Here is a 20375-nt window from a genome sequence, read left to right on the forward strand (position 1 = left end):
GCCATGGTCCTCAGACGGATAAGGGTGGAGTGCCACAGGGTTGTGTGCTTAGCCTCCTTCTTTATTCCCTGTTTACGCACGACTGTGTTGCTAAACATAAGTCCAACACCATTATCAAGTTTATGGATGACGCAACCATTGTAGGCCTCATCACAGACAACGATGAGAGGGCCTATAGAGAAGAGGTGATGGCACTGTACGAGTGGTGCCTGGAAAATAACCTGTCTCTCAACATCAGCAAAACTAGAGAAATGATAGTGGACTACAGGAAACGACCAGTCAGGGAACACCAGCCCATCCACATCAATGGTGTCAAGGTCGAAAGGGTCAGCAACTTCAAATTCAAGTCAACATCACCGAGGATTTCTCCTGGACCCTTAACACAGACACTGCTATCAGGAAAGCTCGCCGGCGACTCTACTTCCTGAGGAGGCTGAGGAAGTTTGGCATGAACGCTAACATCACCTCAAATTTCTACAGGTGTGCAGTCGAGAGCTTGCTGATGAGCTGCATTACAGTTTGGTACGGAAGCTGCTCTGGCAGCAGCCGGAAATCACTACAGAGGGTGGTGAAAGGAGCAGAGCACATCACTGGCATGAGGCTTCCTGCCATTCAGGACATCTATCACACACACACACACACACACACACACACCCCTATATTTTATAAACATTTTGCTCTTACTACTTTTTACTTACTACACTGCTGAGTTACTGTCTGCTGCTCGTCAAATACATTTCATTGCAATGTTGACCCTGTGCTAACTTGCACATGACAAATAAAACTGAAAAGAAAAGAAAAGATACATTTGTTTATTGTCTGCTGCTTATCCCTTAAAACATAAGATATTTAAACAACTGACCTTTGAGCGTACCGAAGACAAGAAGAAGAATGATGAGGTGAGCAGCCATGCTTGTGTGTCAGTACATTTAAAGCACATGAAACACATGTGAAGTCTGCTTCTATATTTGAATTTTTGCAATTTGCAAATGTGACACCTTAAATCTTGCTTACTGTCAATTCCTGTATGATGTTATGCTTGAATTATTAGATCATGTGTATATTTTGCTGTAGACTACTGCAGGTGTAAGAATCACCATCTACAACAATTTAAAGCTACATGGACTGATTTACCTAACAACAAGCAAGTAAACAGTCATAAAATAGAGTTCAGGATTATCTGTTGACGTCGATGCTTACAATGCTTCTTATTGCAATACAGCCAAGGAACATGTCAGTGACCTTGAAAAACAGAAACTGAGCAACAAAACAAATTGTGCAACAAACTGTATATATTTTTAAAACTTTAAAAAAAGAAGAAATGTGACAGTTCAAATACATAGATACTGCACAGATAAAAAGATAAAAAGGCAAACACGTTGTATGTCAAGTCAAGTCAAAGTGTATTTATATAGTATGTTTTTAAACAAGTTCCTGTCACGTTGTATCAGGCAGTACTCAAATGCAGGACTCAGAACTGTGCGATTAAAGGGAGGTTTATGTACAGCACCAGGTGGAATATATGCATATGCACAGTGACAAATGGATAGAGACTCCAGGGATTCCAGGGCAAAGGTCCAGGGCAGGGGTCACGCTTTCACATGCCTCTTCACACCGTCTGTTACTCACACACACTCAGTCCAGTCCCACGCTGAAAACTCACTCACTCATTCAAACAGGGTCCACGGGAAACAGGCAGGGGTCCAGGAAGGTGGAAGTAAGTACAATGATCTAGCAAAGAACAGCACTCCAACACGGCCTTAAGTACTGGCAGAATCACAGATGATGAGCAGCAGGTAAGTGATGAGTGGGTGTGGAGAACAAGGCAGGGACTAGGAACCAGACGCTGCCCTGGCAGGGAGGAGTGAATAGGGAGAGAGATCCAAGACCAGAAAAGACTGGACGACCGTGACACTTCCATTGACCACAGTGCTTTACAAGTTATACAAAATATACACAAAATACAAACAATCACTAAATTAACAATCAATATAAATTTAAAGTAAAATAAAACAAGCAAATAAAACTATGATTGCATAAAAAGTCAGGATATTCTGCAAAGCAATGAAAGGAGATCTTCTGCTTTTTAAGAATGTACCCCAAGGGAAGCATATATAAAGAGAAGAGAATGGGCCCCAGCAGAGAACTCTGAGGTACTCCACAACTAAGTGGAGATTCAATTCAATTCAATTCAATTTTATTTATATAGCGCCAAATCACAACAAAAGTCGCCTCAAGGCGCTTTATATTGTACAGTAGATAGCACAATAATAAATACAGAGAAAAACCCAACAATCATATGACCCCTATGAGCAAGCACTTTGGCGACAGTGGGAAGGAAAAACTCCCTTTAACAGGAAGAAACCTCCGGCAGAACCAGGCTCAGGGAGGGGCGGCCATCTGCTGCGACCGGTTGGGGTGAAAGAAGGAAAACAGGATGAAAGACATGCTGTGGAAGAGAGACAGAGATTAATAACAGATATGATTCGATGCAGAGAGGTCTATTAGCACATAGTGAGTGAGAAAGGTGACTGGAAGGGAAAAACTCAATGCATCATGGGAATCCCCGGCAGCCTACGTCTATTGCAGCATAACTAAGGGAGGATTCAGGGTCACCTGGTCCAGCCCTAACTATATGCTTTAGCAAAAGGAAAGTTTTAAGCCTAATCTTGAAAGTAGAGATAGTGTCTGTCTCCCGAATCCAAACTGGAAGTTGGTTCCACAGAAGAGGGGCCTGAAAACTGAAGGCTCTGCCTCCCATTCTACTTTTAAATACTCTAGGAACAACAAGTAGGCCTGCAGTGCAAGAGCGAAGTGCTCTAATAGGGTGATATGGTACTACAAGGTCATTAAGATAAGATGGGGCCTGATTATTTAAGACCTTGTATGTGAGGAGCAGGATTTTGAAATCAATTCTGGATTTAACAGGAAGCCAATGAAGGGAAGCCAAAACAGGAGAAATATGCTCTCTCTTTCTAGTCCCTGTCAGTACTCTTGCTGCAGCATTTTGGATTAGCTGAAGGCTTCTCAGCGAGTTTTTAGGACTTCCTGATAATAGTGAATTACAGTAGTCCAGCCTGGAAGTAATAAATGCATGAACTAGTTTTTCAGCATCACTCTGAGACAGGATATTTCTAATTTTAGAGATGTTGCGCAAATGGAAGAAAGCAGTCTTACATATTTGTTTAATATGTGCATTGAAGGACATGTCCTGGTCAAAAATGACTCAAGGTTTCTCACAGTGTTACTGGAGGCCAAGGTAATGCCATCCAGAGTAAGAATCTGCTTAGATACCATATTTCTAAGATTTTCAGGGCCGAGTACAATAACCTCAGTTTTATCTGAATTAAGAAGCAGAAAGTTAGCGGCCATCCAGGTCTTTATGTCTTTAAGACATTCCTGCAGTTTAACTAATTGGTGTGTGTTACCTGGCTTCATGGATAGATAGAGCTGCGTGTCATCTGCATAGCAGTGAAAATTTATGCTATGTCTTCTAATGATGTTGCCTAGGGAAGCATGTATAATGTAAATAGAATTGGTCCTAGCACTGAACCCTGTGGAACACCATAATTGACCTTAGTGTCTGAAGAGGACTCTCCATTTACATGTACAAACTGGAGTCTATTAGATAGATATGATACAAACCACTGCAGTGCAGTACCTGTAATACCTACAGCATGTTCTAATCGCTCTAATAGGATATTATGGTCAACAGTATCGAACGCAGCACTGAGGTCTAGCAGGACAAGCACAGAGATGAGTCCACTGTCAGAGGCCATAAGAAGATCATTTGTAACCTTCACTAAAGCTGTTTCTGTGCTGTGATGAGCTCTGAAACCTGACTGAAACTCTTCAAATAAGCCATTCCTCTGCAGATGATCTGTTAGCTGTTTGACAACTACTCTTTCAAGGATTTTTGATATGAAAGGAAGGTTGGAGATTGGCCTATAATTAGCTAAGACAGCTGGGTCTAGAGATGGCTTTTTAAGTAAAGGTTTAACTACAGCCAGCTTGAAGGCCTGTGGTACATAGCCGATTATTAGAGATAGGTTGATCATATTTAAGATCGAAGAATTAATTAATGGCAGGACTTCTTTGAGCAGTTTTGTAGGAATGGGGTCTAAAAGACACGTTGATGGTTTGGAGGAATTAATTATTGAAGTTAACTCAGAAAGATCAATTGGAGAAAAGAGTCTAACTTAACATCGATGGTACTAAGAGTAGCTGTAGATAATATTACATCTGTGGGATGATTATTGGTAATTTTTTCTCTAATGATAAAAATTTTATTTGTGAAGAAGTTCATGAAGTCATTACTAGTTAACGTTAAAGGGATGGTTGGCTCAGTAGAGCTCTGACTTTTTGTCAGCCTGGCTACAGTGCTGAAGAGAAACCTGGGGTTGTTCTTATTTTCTTCAATCAGTGACGAATAGTAAGATGTTCTGGCTTTGCGGAGGGCTTTCTTATAAAGCAGCAAACTATTTCTCCAGGCTAAATGATGATCCTCTAAATTTGTGACATGCCATTTCCTCTCCAGCTTACGAGTTATCTGCTTTAGGCTACGTGTTTGAGAATTATACCACGGAGTCAGGGACTTTGGATTTGAGGCCTTAGTTTTCACAGGAGCTACAGTATCCAGAGTCGTGCGTAGTGAGGAGGTAAAATTATTAACAAGATAATCGACCTCTGTTGGAGTAGCGTTCAGATAGCTGCTCTGCTCTATGTTGGTACAGGGCATTGAAGATGATAACAGTGGGTGGATTATATTCTTAAACTTAGTTACAGCACTTTCAGAAAGACATCTACTTTGATAAAGTCTACTCTCTGCTGCTGTGTAATCAATTATTGTAAATGTAAATGTTATCAGGAAATGATCAGACAGCAGAGGGTTTTCAGGAAACACTGTTAAATATTCAGTTTCTATGCCATATGTTAAAACAAGATCTAGAGTGTGATTAAAGTGGTGGGTGGGTTCTTTTACATTTTGAGAGAAGCCAATTGAGTCTAGTAACAGATTAAATGCGATGTTGAGGCTGTCATTTTAGCATCTACATGGATGTTAAAATCACCCACAATAATTATTTTATCTGAGCTGAGCACTAAATCAGATAAAAAGTCTGAGAAATCAGAGAGAAACTCTGTGTAAGGCCCAGGTGGACGATAGATGATAACAAGTAAGACTGGTTTCTGAGTTTTACAGCTGGGGTGGACGAGGCTAAGCATCAGGCTTTCAAATGAATTAAAAGTCTGTCTTGGTCTTTCGTTAATTAATAGGCTGGTGTGAAAAATTGCTGCCACACCGCCCCCTCGGCCTGTGCTTCGGGATTTCTGGTAGTTAGAATGACTCGGGGTGTTGATTCATTTAAACTAACATACTCATCCTGCTGCAGCCAGGTTTCTGTAAGGCAGAGTAAATCGATTTGTTGATCAATTATTAAGTCATGTACTAACAGAGACTTGGAGGAGAGAGACCTAATATTTAATAATCCACATTTCACTGTTTTACTCTTTGGTTCAGATGTGGATACTGTATTGTTCTTTCTTTGTGATTTTTATGTTTAAGTTGTTTATTGCTGGTTTTTAGTTTGTTTTTGTCTTTTGGGAGCTGACACAGTCTCAATGGAGATGGGTTTTGGGGGTAGCAGGAGGAGAGAAGCTGCAGAGAGGCGTGTAAGACTGCAACTCTGCTTCCTGGTCCCAACTCTGGATAGTCATATTTTGGGGGTTTAATGAATTTGTCCATATTTCTAGAAATGAGAGCTGCTCCATCCAAAGTGGGATGGATGCCGTCTCTCCTAACAAGACCAGGTTTCCTCAGAAGGTTTGCCAATTATCTATGAAGCCCACATCGTTTCTGGGACACCACTCAGACAGCCAGCAATTTAAGGAGAACATGCGGCTAAACATGTCACTCCTGGTCTGATTGGGGAGGGGACCAGAGAAAACTACAGAGTCCGACATTGTTTTTGCAAAGTTACACACCGATTCAATATTGATTTTAGTGACCTCCGATTGGCGTAACTGGGTGTCATTACTGCCGACGTGAATTATGATCTTACTGTATTTACGTTTACCCTTAGCCAGCAGTTTTAAATTTCCTTCAATGTCGCCTGCTCTGGCCCCTGGAAGACAATTGACTATGGTTGCCGGTGTCTCTAGCTTCACATGTCTGAGAACAGAATCACCAATTACCAGAGTTTGACCCCGGCGGTGTGTCGCCGAGTGGGGAAAAACAGTTGAGACACATGAACAGGTTGGTGGTGTACCTGGGGCTTCAGTTTAAGACTATGCTTCCTCCTCACCGTCACCCAGCCGCCCTCTTTCCCCAGCTGCTTGGGGTCTGCCGGGGAACAGCTAGCGGGCCTCGCTATCTTCGGCTGCACCAGCTACAGGGGCCTGGCTAGCTACGGGTGAATGAAGGGTGCGACGCCGAGTCTCCAATTCAGTAATCCTGGCCTCCAGAGCTGCAAATATGCTACATTTATTACAGGTATCATTACTGCTAAAGGAGGCCGAGGAGTAACTAAACATCTGACACAATGAGCAGGAAAGTGCAGGAGGGACAGGTGAAGTAGCCATGGTGCTAACAAGTCGGCTACGAGCTAAGCTAAGCTAGCGAAACAGTAAAGAGACAGTGAGTGAATACTTTGGCTATAAATTAGGTAGTGAGTACACAGAAAGGGTGATTCAGATGAAGCACGTTAAGATTATACTATGAAAAAGGGATGTATCAAAAGATTTAAATTAAATTGCTAAGCAGAAAAGCTACTCAGAAACACCACTGTGTTTGAGCAGGAACAGGAAGTGATACTATACCACAGAGCGAGCGAACACCAAGTGACCTCATCATGCAGATGATGAATACTTTCCTAAATGGACAGAGAAACTCCTGTTTAACAGATATGATTGGAACCATTTAAGGGTTGTAGCGTTAATATCTGCACATAATTCAGAAGAATGACAGAAGAAAACCATGATCTATGTATCAAATGCCCTGAGTCCAAGAGCACGAGGACAGCAGAATTGCCAGCATCAACAATTAAAAGCAGGTCATTAGAGACGGTTAGAAGGGTTGTTTCTGTGCTATGTTTTTAAACCAGACTGGAGCTTCTCAGAGATGCGTTTAAATCCAAGTAGGACTTTAAGTTGGGTATAAACTACCTTCTCTAAAACCTTTGACAGAAAAGGTGCTTAGTAATGGGCCTGAACTGAGAAAGAACAGAGGCACCCAAGTTGCCCTTTTTGATGAGGGACTGTATGACAGCATGTTTGAAAGCACCTGGGACACAGCCAGACATCAGGGATAAATTAATTAGCTCCTCAATACATGACTCAAGAATATTAAAAACCTCCTTGAGGAGACGTGGTGGAATACTGACTAGGGAGTAAGAAGAAGGCCGTATATGCTGAACTATATCAGTTAAAAAGGTACAAACAGGAGAAACAACAGGATCTGGAACAGTTTTAGAGGGAAAATACCTGATAACAGAAATTGTTTCTTTTAAAAAATGGGATACATCTTTCACAAAGTGCAGATAAGGGCACAATACAAATAGCACTACATAGATTTAAAAGTTAAGAGTACTAAAAAGAAAATGAGATTTGATTTAAAAAAGGTTTCTTGCAGCCAAACAGCTCTCTGATACTCCAGTAGTCTGCTTTTTAAAATATCTAATGAAACTTGATGAAAGATGACCCTTCTTCCATCGTCTCTCTGCACGTCACCAGCATCACCTTGAGTGTCACATATGACATAACTTTAAACCAGAATGACAATAAAAGGTCCAGTGTGTGTCACCTTGAATGTGTCTGACCAGAGCGCACAGAACAAGACTATTCAAGTTTATGACTGCACTTCAAAGATAGAGAAGAAGTCAGATGTTGACTGTCGACGTTGGAAGCTGGATTTGAATATTTCAGTAAATTTTAAGGAATTACAAATAAATTTGACATTGATTATTCAAAGTTCAATATGACTAACTGTGTGTAAATACTGTAGCGTGTCGGGAGTGGCTCGTTATTTCCCACCATGCGTTAGGAATATGTGTTGCTGTTTAAGATGTTTATTGTTTATGGTTACGTGTCTCTTAACTGTTATCTTAACTGTTCTTGTTGATGCTGCAGTATAAATTCACCGACAGTTCTTGTTGATGTAATAGTACCATGAGTGAGTTCAGGCATGTAGTTAGTGTTATTGACCCTCTGATGCACAGTTTAGTACAGCTGATGTATTCAATGAAGAGCTCCCTGTATCTGTTTGAGGTACAACAACAAGCTAAACCACTGTGTGGGTGTTTTGTTGTTAAGATTCCTCAGCTCGCCATAATTTAGATGCATAAACTCAGAGGTATGATTTGTTTTACATCAGATTAAGCTCTACAGAATGCATTTTCATGAGTACAAAATTCAAAGTAAGCGATTAAATAACAATACACTGTGGCAAAAAGGATTCTAGCCGCTTTTAGATTTTACATAGTTTAATATGTAAAATACGTGAATATTATCACGTAGATTTAAAAGTGACAAACTGGCTTGACTGCGGGTTCACACCAGGGTCACTTGACCAGCCTCCCTTTTTCTGCTCATGATGAGGATGCCATCTATGAAAATGGAAGCACTTACCTTTGGTACAGAAAGGTGAAAACAGATTGATGCATCTGTCCGTTGTTCTCTCCACAGGACTGTTCTGATGTGACAAACCTTCACTAGTGCCAAAACAAAGTGGCCAGAAGTTCCGCGCCTAGCCACTATTCTCATATAGCTGCTTTTGGCTGGTCAGCGCTATTTTTAGGTGGGAAGATGGTTCTTTTAGAGCATCAGTCTCGTTACAGTTTTTCTCGATTGCTTAAACACTATAACCAGTCTTTTGAACTCAAATTTCAAAACCATAATGCTATTTTTCAAAAAGCACACCCATTTCTCTGAACTATAAACACTATTCTCCTGCTTTAACACATGAGTCAGATTTGGTGAACCGTTACTGCAAAACTCTACACACAAATCCCTACATTTTTCAGAGCTTACACCATGTGGCCATTTAGAAAGCACTAGCATTCAATGAGATTAACTTAAGTCAGCACAGCTTGAGCTCAATTAGCACACAATTAACCAAGTGGAAACACTAGGTGTCAAAGTTTATCACACACCAATCAGAAACTTTGATGGATAGACAAAACAGCCAAAGTCAGCTCTTTCAGGTTTGAAACAATGAAACGCTTCTCCTTGCTTTTCTTGATGGTCTAAAACAACATATGTTCCAGCTACTACAGGGAACCAGCACAGCCAGAGCAGCCTCACTATGTTGTTGTTTGGGATAACCTCAGCTTCCATCGCGCTGCTCTGGTTCATGACTGGTTTACCAACAACCCAAGGTTTTCTAGCATCTTTCTGCCTGCATACTCTCCCTTTCAAAACTTGATAGAGGAGTTATTTTCCGCATGGTGGTGGAAAGTGTACGACAGAGATGCATGCCAGGGGTGGATCAGGCATGGGGCCAATATAGCCTGTAATGTGGATGAGATTCTCTGGCCTGACCCAGTACACAAAACAGGATGCTGAGGTGGACTAATGTTTTTGGTGTGTGTGTTGAACTGTATGGTACATCAATAAAAATGCGCCACTGTATGTACATTCGTTGCGTCTTTTGTGTTCATCATGTGGAAAGGTTTTTGAGAGGAAGAACCATAAGCAACATAACTTGCCACTTTGGGAAATATTGTTTTTAATTTATTGCACCAATGTGTAAGACTATGTTGTAGTGTGTGTGTTTTTGAGGCCTTGTGTGTGATGTCTGCGAGCAAAGTTTGTTTTTTCAGCAAGACTGAATGGTTTTGAGTGTAGAGCTTCTTTTTGACCTGAAAATACGATGTTTGGGAAATTGGGTGAGACGTTATGGATTTGTGTTTACTGTTTTGAGAAAACGAGGCATAGTTTCAAGAAATGTGTTTAAGCAATCGAGAAAAACTGGAACTAAATGGTATTTTGTTTAGAATTGAAAGACGGTCACACGAGGGTGGAAGAACATTCATGTGCTCACAACACCAGGAGACACTTATTGTGGAAATGGTCTGTCAGAATAATGCAATTCGACTGCATGAAATACAGCAGGGGATTATAGAAGACAACCTACATTTTGAATCTAGCAAAAAGGAGAAGAGAAGGTCACAGTGTCATAGGTCAGCGTGCTATTATTGAACTGCCTGGCCAACCTGGTGGTAATGTAACTATCTGTGCTGCCATCAGCAGCTATGGGGTTCTCCACAGTCATGTTACTGTTGGGCCATACAACAACAAACTTCCAGCAACATTCCTGGATGATCTACAGGATGCTTTGCTTGATTAGAGAGATCGCGAGCAGGCAGAGCATCCCATATCATGTGGGACAATATGAGCTTTCACCGTGGTCCAAGAATACACAATTGGTTTCACAATGAGCAGCATTTTATCAATGTGTTTGTGACACACTGTAATGTGTAGTCACATTATGTGATTTAATTTTTGTATATTGTATAAGTTTTAGGTGTAGTTTTGTTAAGGCAGGGCCTTAATCTTGTGATTTTGTTGGAGAGCCAACATGTGTGGTGTGATCCCTAGTTACGCCACAGGAGGGGCACTTCCGCCCTAGTGAGATGGTTTAGTGTGACGCTACTGCTTGTCTTCAGATCTGGCAGAAGCGAGAGAGGAAACACACTACCTGTCGTCCATCTCATGATTTATCTGTTCTTTTCAGGTTAGTAAGTAATAAGACCACACATGTGGCCCACATAATTTACCCGACAAATAAGGGTAAAACCCAACCAGCAGTTTGTTATGCTGAGATCTGTATTTGTTTGTTTTGCTCATTGAAATGTGTTACGATCGAGAGTAGGAGCTAGCTTAGCTCGCCGCAGGCTGGAGTATACGTTGGCTTTGTTGTTTTCTAAACTTAAGGCACCCTCGTGTAACGAAAGTACACCACGGCTCCTGTATATTTGAGTTAATGTGTTCACAGAGACAGTTTGATGTGTTGTCACTGTTATTGTCTAAGGTAATAATAAAGTAGTAATGATTCTGATCGCTCTGCAATGTTGATGTGGAGATTTCCACTATACAGATATGCCATTAGTATATGGTAAAGTATTGGAATGTTTGCTTTATCAAACTATGTGTGAAAAAAGAGTGTGATTTATAGCTCTTAGTAACAAACAACAGAGATGACTGTTAGATTTTTGTTTATACTATTTTAGTTTATTCTGATTTTGGGCTTTGGGAATGTGAGACAGAGATGTTAGGAAGTTTTTGCAACCTGTTGTGAACACATGAATGTGTTTAAATAAAGATCTGGCAGAAGCGAGAGAGGAAACACACTACCTGTCGTCCATCTCATGATTTATCTGTTCTTTTCAGAACCAGACATAATCTGTCAACCACCCTCTTGCTTGGGGTGTGTTACAGATTCTTGGGGGCTCGTCCGGGATTGGCTCTCCACATTGCCATGAGCTAATCCCACAACCTACAACACCTCGTGCTGGTAAAGCTGACAGCGTTATGCCGGCTGCCCCAAAGTGAGCTGTCAGTGTGAGACAAGCTGAGACCAAGTGAGGAAGAGGGCTGGACCCAAAAGCAACCTACTACGAGAGACTGGGAAAGACGTCGTCATGGCAGACCAGGAGAGGAAAAGCCTGGTATGGGACATCAGGAAAAGCCTACTGTCGCTGTCATCCAACGAACTTTTCCAGATTGCTTCTACAGTCGGCCCTGTTCCAGGCAAAGATGCTGCAGAGCTTTCCAGTGCAGACGTCGAGGGATGTTTCGAGTACATCCACGCCTTTATGTACAGTAAGAACTTGCTAGATGCTGAGGATAGGGGCATGGGAGAACTACTAGCTCTAAAGGATGTTGTCGATGAGGTTGTTCAGTCCCAAAGTAGTGTAATCCCACCTACTGGGTCAGCCCAACCAGCTAACACTGATGTACTATTTTCTGATGTAACAAATGTAACCAGTCCTGTAACCGCAAGCGCCAAGCTAATCACTGAGACAACTAATGAACTCAGCTGTGACGTTTCACCAGAGAATGTCCAAAAGATGCTGTTAGACTATGAGGAGTTGAGCCGAAAGCTTGGTAGGCTGATGCACATTCCCACACCACAAGCCACAGCACAACCTACACTCTCAGTCCCACCTCACTCTGAGGCACAGATGGTCGTTTCCAGACACAGAGGACCCGAACAAGTAGTGTCATTGAAGGATCTGTCCTACATTCATCGCCGTGAATTCAAAGTTCAAGGAGGCCAAATTGGAGATCACTCATCTGATATTAGCTTTAACAGTGTTTGCAGACAGATAGAGGAGGGGATAAAGGACAATTTCACTGAGTCTGAGATCGTGAGAGGTGTGCTAAGAATAATAAAGCCAGGGGATTTCAAGGACATGCTGGTCAATAAAGAAGACATGACTGTGGCTGAGCTCAAGGGATTCCTCCAGTCGCACTTAGGCGAGAGGAATAGCACAGAACTATTCCAAGAACTAATGTGTGCCAAACAAAATGAGCATGAAACCCCTCAGCAGTTCCTCTACCGTGTTATTGGACTGAAGCAAAGAATATTGTTTGGGTCAAAACAGCCAGGGACTGATATCAGGTATAGCCCAGACACAGTACAAGATGTCTTCCTACACACAGTGTATCAGGAATAGGACACAAGTACAACGATATTCGCCGGGAGCTGAAACCTTTACTTTCAGACAACACAGTTACAGATGAGACAATCCTAAAGCATGTCATGAGGGTAACAAGTGATGAGAGTGAACGACAAAGGCGTTTGGGGTCAACACAACGTTCAAAACAAGCTGCTGCACATAGTCTACAGGTTGAGGAGAACAGGTTAAGCAGGCAAATACAAAGAAAGAGATGACAGAGCATAGAGCTAAATCAGATGAAGTACAGAAGCTCGCAGAGAAAATAGATGTGCTCACCAAATTAGTAGACACACTAGCAGAGAAAGTGGAGAGAAGCCAGTCATACAGCTGTCTACCCCCAAGCCACAAGCAACCAGAAGAGGAAGCCGTTATGGTTGTCCAAAGTGTGTGCAGGAGGAGTTACAAGATTGTAAACACTGCTTCTTTTGTGGCGAACAGGGACACAGAGCTGTGGGTTGCCTAAAAACCCTAAGCAGCAGGGAAACGTGAACCGGTTGCTGTGGGGGACAAACAGTAACCGGAGTTCTTCCCAAGTCCCAATTCACAGACAGAGGAGCTGAAACAGACACCACCCACAATGTGACGGGGAACAGTAGGTTCAAAACAACTATTGAAACAGCTGCTGTTAACAAAAAGCATAGCCGTGAGAGAACTGCTGCTGACCCCTAAAGACATGACACCTACCAATGAACCTGTTGCCAAATTAATAGGTAGGAAAGCTTTGACTAAGTGTATTCTCAATGGCCTCGCAATCAGTGCTCTCTTGGACACTGGGGCCCAAGTCAGCATAATAGACCGCCATTGGAAAGACAAGTACTTACCTGATCTTGACATTCGTCCTCTGACTGAGCTAATTGAGCTCATGGAGGATAAAAAGACACTGGAAGTGTATGCAGTCAATGGAGGACTAATCCCCTTTGACGGCTGGGTGATCATAACCCTGAACTTACCAGGAAATGAGGACCCAGATTTATCAGTCAGTGTACCCTTCCTGGTGAGCTCGTTGCCCTTAGAAATGCCTCTTTTGGGATTCAATGTGGTTGAAGTAGTGATTCAGGAAAACCAGATAGTCTAGCTTCCACTTTAAGTCGCCTCCTAGGTGGGGCAATGTCCATCCCTGATGACACAGCAAAGACCATTGTCCATTTTGTGCAGACAAAAAAACCTGTTTCTGCTCAGGGGCGCCTGAGAACAGGTCCGAAAGACAAAGTCATCCCAGCTGGTAGCGTAACCTGGGTAAAATGTAGAGTACCACCACAGTTTGACCCTGGTGACCCTCTAGTACTGTTCGAACCTGAGGAAAATTGCCCACAGTTACAACAGCTAGATGTGGGTGAGGGCCATATTAGAAGTTCAGATGGGCAGAACTCCACATGTGAATTTGCCTTTAGGGAACCAGACAAAACATGACATTATTCTACCTCGAAAAGCTTTGATTGGCAGTATCCAGCCTATCAAAAAAATTGTTGAGACTGACTCACTCCCAAACAGAGACCTAGAGATACAGAGTCCTACCACTACACCACCTACTCCAAGTTGTTCCACTCTATTGTGGCATCCACCGGTTGATGTACATCACCTCACAGAGGAGCAGCAGGGAGTTGTAAGGAAATGCTGTTTGAGGAGTCAGCTGCTTTTGCAAAGGATGCTAATGATATAGGCTGTATTACAAGTCTAGAGCTGTCACTAAATCTTAAAGATGACATCCCTGTGCAAAAAGCCTACAGCTCAGTCCCAAAGCCATTATTCAATGAAGTAAAGGAGTACATCCAGGACCTTTTAGCAAAGGGCTGGATAATCAAATCAAAATCTCCTTATGCTGCCCCTGTTGTATGTGTCCGCAAAAGGATGGCACATTACGCCTGTGCATCGACTATCGGTTACTGAACCAGAAAACCATTTCTGATAGGCACCCGCTGCCCCGTATCCAAGATCTGATCGATACGCTGGGGGGGCATTGCTGGTTCAGTATTCTTGACCAAGGAAAGGCGTACCACCAGGGATTTATGGCAGAGGGCTCAAGGCATCTCACAGCCTTTGTAACTCCCTGGGGTTGTATGAGTGGGTCAGAATACCCTTCGGCCTCTCAATGCGCCTGCAGCCTTTCAGAGGAGTATGGAGGAGATGCTGGATGCATTTAGGGATGAATGTTGCATTCCCTACCTAGATGACATCCTCTGCTATGCCAAAACCTTTGAGGAGCATGTTGAGGGCGTCCGCAAAGTTTTGAAAGCACTTCAGCATCACGGTGTGAAGCTACGGCCTGAAAAGTGCGAACTCTTTCGCAGACAAGTAAGATATTTGGGTCGCCTTGTATCAGCAGAGGGTGTGCAAATTGATCCAAAGGATCTAGAGGCTGTGCAGTCACTCAGGGCCAAAACACCGCAGACTGTCGGCGATGTGAGGCGGCTCCTGGGGTTCCTCAGCTATTACCGTAGCTATATTCAGGACTTCTCACGTGCATCGCAAAGCCTGTGTATGAGCTTCTCCAAGCCAAGTCTGACATGTCATGAGCACCATCTCACCAGAGGAAACCCAAAGGCAGTCAGCTGTCTTCCAATACTCCTGTGGTGTGGACTGGGGAACACCAGGGGCACTGGAGCGACTCATTGACATGCTCACCCACCCTCCAGTCCTGGCTCACCCAGACTTCCACTTGCCTTTCTTGCTACACACAGATGCCTCAGAGCAAGGCCTTGGCGCTGTACTCTATCAGCAGCAAGATGGTAAGCTAAGGGTTATTGGGTATGGCTCCAGAACGCTGTCTCCAGCCGAGAAAAACTATTGCCTGCATAGTGGGAAATTAGAATTTCTGGCGCTTAAATGGGCGGTGTGTGAAAAGTTTAGAGACTATCTCTATTATGCCCCACACTTCACCATCTATACTGACAACAACCCTCTGACTTACATAATGAGCACCGCTAAGCTTAATGCTGTTGGGCATCGCTGGGTTGGGGAGTTGTCAGATTTCCGGTTTGAGATAAAATACAGACCAGGAAAGGTAAATATAGATGCTGACACGTTGTCCCGCATGCCCCTTGACATTGAGAAGTACGTGACAGCATGTACTGAGGGGCTCTCTCATGAAGTTATGCAAACCACATGGGGTGGGGCCAAAGCAGCCCAGGAACAGGATGTAGCTTGGGTCGCCGTCCTGGCTCTTACTGCCAACACGAACCAAGACCCCCCAACTTCACTTCCAACCATAAGCAGTGAGGAGTTGGTGAAGGCTCAAAGGGAAGACCCAGCTGTGGGAGAAATCGTTCGGCTAAAAGAGACAAACGCCGTAATGACCAACGAGATACGACAAACAGTAGGTAAAGCTGCAAGGAGACTGCTTCATGAATGGAGCAAACTGTGCCTTGACAATGGACTTTTGTATCGACGTACTACTGAAAGACAGCAACTTGTCCTCCCAGCAGTTTACAAGGCCAAAGTACTAAAATACCTCCATGACGACATGGGACACATTGGTACTGACCGAGTACTGGCCCTAGCTAGAGAGAGATTCTACTGGCCATTTATGAAACAGGAAGTTGAAAACTACGTCACAAAGAAATGTCCCTGCATAAAACAAAAACCGGTTGGACATGTCCGTGCCCCAATGGGTACAATCACTTCAAACTCACCTTTGGATCTTGTATGCATAGATTACCTGCACCTAGAGCCCAGCCGAGGTGGGTATGAATATATCCTGGTCGTAGTAGATCATTTTACAAGGTTTGCTCAAGCATACCCAACCAAAAATAAGTCAGGCAAGACAGCAGCTGAGCGCATCTTTGGTGATTTCATCCAGCGCTTTTGGATATCCCGGCAGGCTGCATCACGATCAGGGTCGTGAGTTTGAAAACAAGCTCTTTAGGACTTTAAGAGAGAAAGCTGGGATTGGACACTCAAGGACCACACCGTATCACCCCAATGTAATCCCGCCGAGAGATTTAATCGGACTCTCTTGCAGATGCTTAGGACACTCAGTGACAAAGAAAAGCAATGCTGGAAGATCACCTTCAGCAAACAGTGCACGCCACAATTGTATGCGGCATGAGTCAACGGGTATTCCCTTACTTTCTGTTGTATGGGCATCACCCCGTCTCCCAATAGACTTGCTGTTTGGCCTGGTTGGGGAGAAAAAAAACTGTCTCTCACAAACATTATGCCGAGAAGTGGGCAGAAAAGATGACTGAGGCGTACAAGATAGCCAGTGACAATAGTAAACTGTCCAGCGCACGGGGAAAATCTTACTATGACAAAAAACTCAGGGGTGTCGTCTTGCATCCTGGGGACAGGGTCCTCGTTAGAAATCTTGGTGAAAGAGGTGGGCCTGGAAAACTCAAGTCATACTGGGAAAAGAGTATCTACGTAGTCAAAGCACAAGTAGCCGACAACCCCGTGTATGTCGCTCTACCGAGAAGCAGGAGATAAGGATAAGACCAGAGTGCTTCACCGTAACTTGTTACTACTTGTGAATGACTTGCCAGTTGAGGCTCCACAGCAGATTCCCGAACCTACACCAAAGAGACAAACAAAATCAAACAACCTGCCAGGGGACAGAGGCAGGAGAAGGCAACAGACTGAAACAAGTGACTCAGATTCTGAAGAGAGCAATGGAAAATTCTGGTTGAGGCTTCCTGTAAAAGAAAGAGAGCCCATCAAAGGAAAGACTTACCATAGGATACCTACTGCAGAACAGCCTGACCCAGCCTCCGCTGAAGGAAACAGTCATGCGAAGGTATCTGTCAGGAGAGGAAAGCTATATTGGCCGGCCAGTCAGCCAAGATCAAGTCAGTCTAGGAGACAACCTTCCAGAGGTGCTTTCACTACATGACCCAGTCCCATCAGAAAGTGCAGATGATGAACTGTCAATTCCAAATGAGGATGAACTGTCTGCACGCACCCCTCCACTATGTTCCACTAGCGACATGAGAAGGTCGACTAGGGAGAGGAAACCAAGGCAAATGCTGACATACCAAACACTGGGTGAACCATCGTACCAGCCTCATCCTACAGTTGCAACGCTCTCCTCACCCTACATGCCACCATGGACAGTTCCTTATCATATTCCAACACCCACAGGCTTTGCACCTCACCTTCCATATGCTTACACACCTTACATACACACACCTTTGCTATATTGAATAAGTGTATGTGTCAATGTTTTGAGAAAAATTGAGGTTTGAATGCCAGGAGCCATTCTTATTTTGTCAGGGAGCGTGTGACACACTGTAATGTGTAGTCACATTATGTGATTTAATTTTTGTATATTGTATAAGTTTTAGGTGTAGTTTTGTTAAGGCAGGGCCTTAATCTTGTGATTTTGTTGGAGAGCCAACATGTGGTGTGATCCCTAGTTACGCCACAGGAGGGCACTTCCGCCCTAGTGAGATGGTTTAGTGTGACGCTACTGCTTGTCTTCAGATCTGGCAGAAGCGAGAGAGAAACACACTACCTGTCGTCCATCTCATGATTTATCTGTTCTTTTCAGGTTAGTAAGTAATAAGACCACACATGTGGCCCACATAATTTACCCGACAAATAAGGGTAAAACCCAACCAGCAGTTTGTTATGCTGAGATCTGTATTTGTTTGTTTTGCTCATTGAAATGTGTTACGATCGAGAGTAGGAGCTAGCTTAGCTCGCCGCAGGCTGGAGTATACGTTGGCTTTGTTGTTTTCTAAACTTAAGGCACCCTCGTGTAACGAAAGTACACCACGGCTCCTGTATATTTGAGTTAATGTGTTCACAGAGACAGTTTGATGTGTTGTCACTGTTATTGTCTAAGGTAATAATAAAGTAGTAATGATTCTGATCGCTCTGCAATGTTGATGTGGAGATTTCCACTATACAGATATGCCATTAGTATATGGTAAAGTATTGGAATGTTTGCTTTATCAAACTATGTGTGAAAAAAGAGTGTGATTTATAGCTCTTAGTAACAAACAACAGAGATGACTGTTAGATTTTTGTTTATACTATTTTAGTTTATTCTGATTTTGGGCTTTGGGAATGTGAGACAGAGATGTTAGGAAGTTTTTGCAACCTGGTGTGAACACATGAATGTGTTTAAATAAAGATCTGGCAGAAGCGAGAGAGGAAACACACTACCTGTCGTCCATCTCATGATTTATCTGTTCTTTTCAGAACCAGACATAATCTGTCAACCACCCTCTTGCTTGGGGTGTGTTACATGTTTCTTCCACCATACTCTCCCTGTTTGAACCCTATTCAGGAGGGTTAAAGGTTATGTGAGTGTAGCTTTAATTTTACGGTTTGTGTTTAGTGTTTTGACACAAAGAGATGAGATTTTAGGAAATGTGTTTTAGCTTTTCACTTGTACTTGGATTCTGTAATGCCACAAAATCCAAGTACACACTGACAGCTTAGATTTCTTGAACATTAAAAAACAAAAAAATCAAACAATTTTCTTTCTTTTCTTCACTCTTCTGTGTATTCAATTGAGGGTCACAGGGGGAGGGGGAGGGGCTAGAGCCTGTTCCAGCAGACATAGGCAGAGTACACTCTGGACGGGTCATCTGTTTGTCTCAGAGCTAAGAGAGTTAGGGTAACAAATCTATTGCTACAACTCTATGCATGACTATGGGTTTCTGTGCTTACAGTACATAGGGTAAATTTTAGTGAGTCCTCTTAAAACAGACCTCACAAAAGGCTGATGTGGCTGGTTGTAAGTGCGATAGCTTTGTCTGGGGATTCATCCAGTACATCTCCTTACCACCTTCATTTTAATGGTTCTGGGGTGTGTATTTATAAGTATTTTTCCCCACACCTGAATAAATACTGGTATTTACAATTGACTAACAGCCTGACTCTAAACCTGATAATATATAAATCAGCACAGACCCACAGAAAGAAAGTTCATACTATTTTTATTTTATACTGTTCCCCAGTCTGGCAGTCTTTGCATGATGTAAATGTTACTGTAAGTGTCCAGCTTACTCTCACGTGTAACAGGTGTGCCAGTAGAAAAGAGGGGTCAAAAAACCTGCATCCTGAGGTTTCTCATGCAGGATTAAAGGAGCCAGACTTTGTTCAGACGGGTAGAATTTATTTTACATTGACCCTGGTTCAATAAGAGTACAGTTTAAATGAAGCATATGACATAAGGATATTTACTGAGAATATGTAGCTGAAAATAATAATTTCAGTGAACTAGTAACTTAATTACAATTAGCCATGAGATAAGCTAATATCTGTGTCATAGCATTGTTTAAATAGTAACCAGTTTAGTACAATATATGCTAAGTTTTGCACAGTAACTTTAAGCTAGCACCATAAAGACAGTAACATGTAATAATATCTACGAATGCATCTCAAAGCTGTTATATCAGCACTCGTTTTAAACCACATTAACCTTTTCAAGTCCTTACTGACACTCGCTGACTTATATGCACAATATGGATGAGATGTAAGATAAATGCTTTTTAGAAGCCTTTTGTGTTTATGTATACTTAGGTTGATTTCATTCACAAAACTGGGATATAATTGATTTGCTGTTATTTATATCACATTTACTGTACAATACGAACAGTATTTTGTAACTCTTCCTTTGACTGCAACTAGGAAAATCATGAACAGCTGCAACAAAAAAATAAAATAAAATAAAATAGTGTTGTTGAAACAGTTACAACACTGGAAAATGAACACAGGTCAGATATGTTTTGTATTTACATGCTGTATTCAGTG

The 20375-nt window shown here is 42.6% G+C and overlaps 1 protein-coding gene across 1 annotated transcript; it reads left to right on the plus strand.

The window, feature by feature from the left end:
• Positions 1–10633: 10633 nt before the first annotated feature.
• On the plus strand, positions 10634–12674 carry LOC120443284. The gene is made up of 2 exons (XM_039621611.1): positions 10634–10729; positions 11386–12674. Exon 2 carries the CDS (start codon positions 11637–11639, stop codon positions 12672–12674), a length of 1038 nt encoding a protein of 345 aa, XP_039477545.1. The 5' UTR covers positions 10634–10729; positions 11386–11636.
• The last annotated feature ends 7701 nt before the right edge of the window (positions 12675–20375 follow it).

This window comes from Oreochromis aureus, linkage group 13 (genome assembly GCF_013358895.1).
Source record: "Oreochromis aureus strain Israel breed Guangdong linkage group 13, ZZ_aureus, whole genome shotgun sequence".
NCBI classification, from domain to species: Eukaryota; Metazoa; Chordata; class Actinopteri; order Cichliformes; family Cichlidae; genus Oreochromis; species Oreochromis aureus.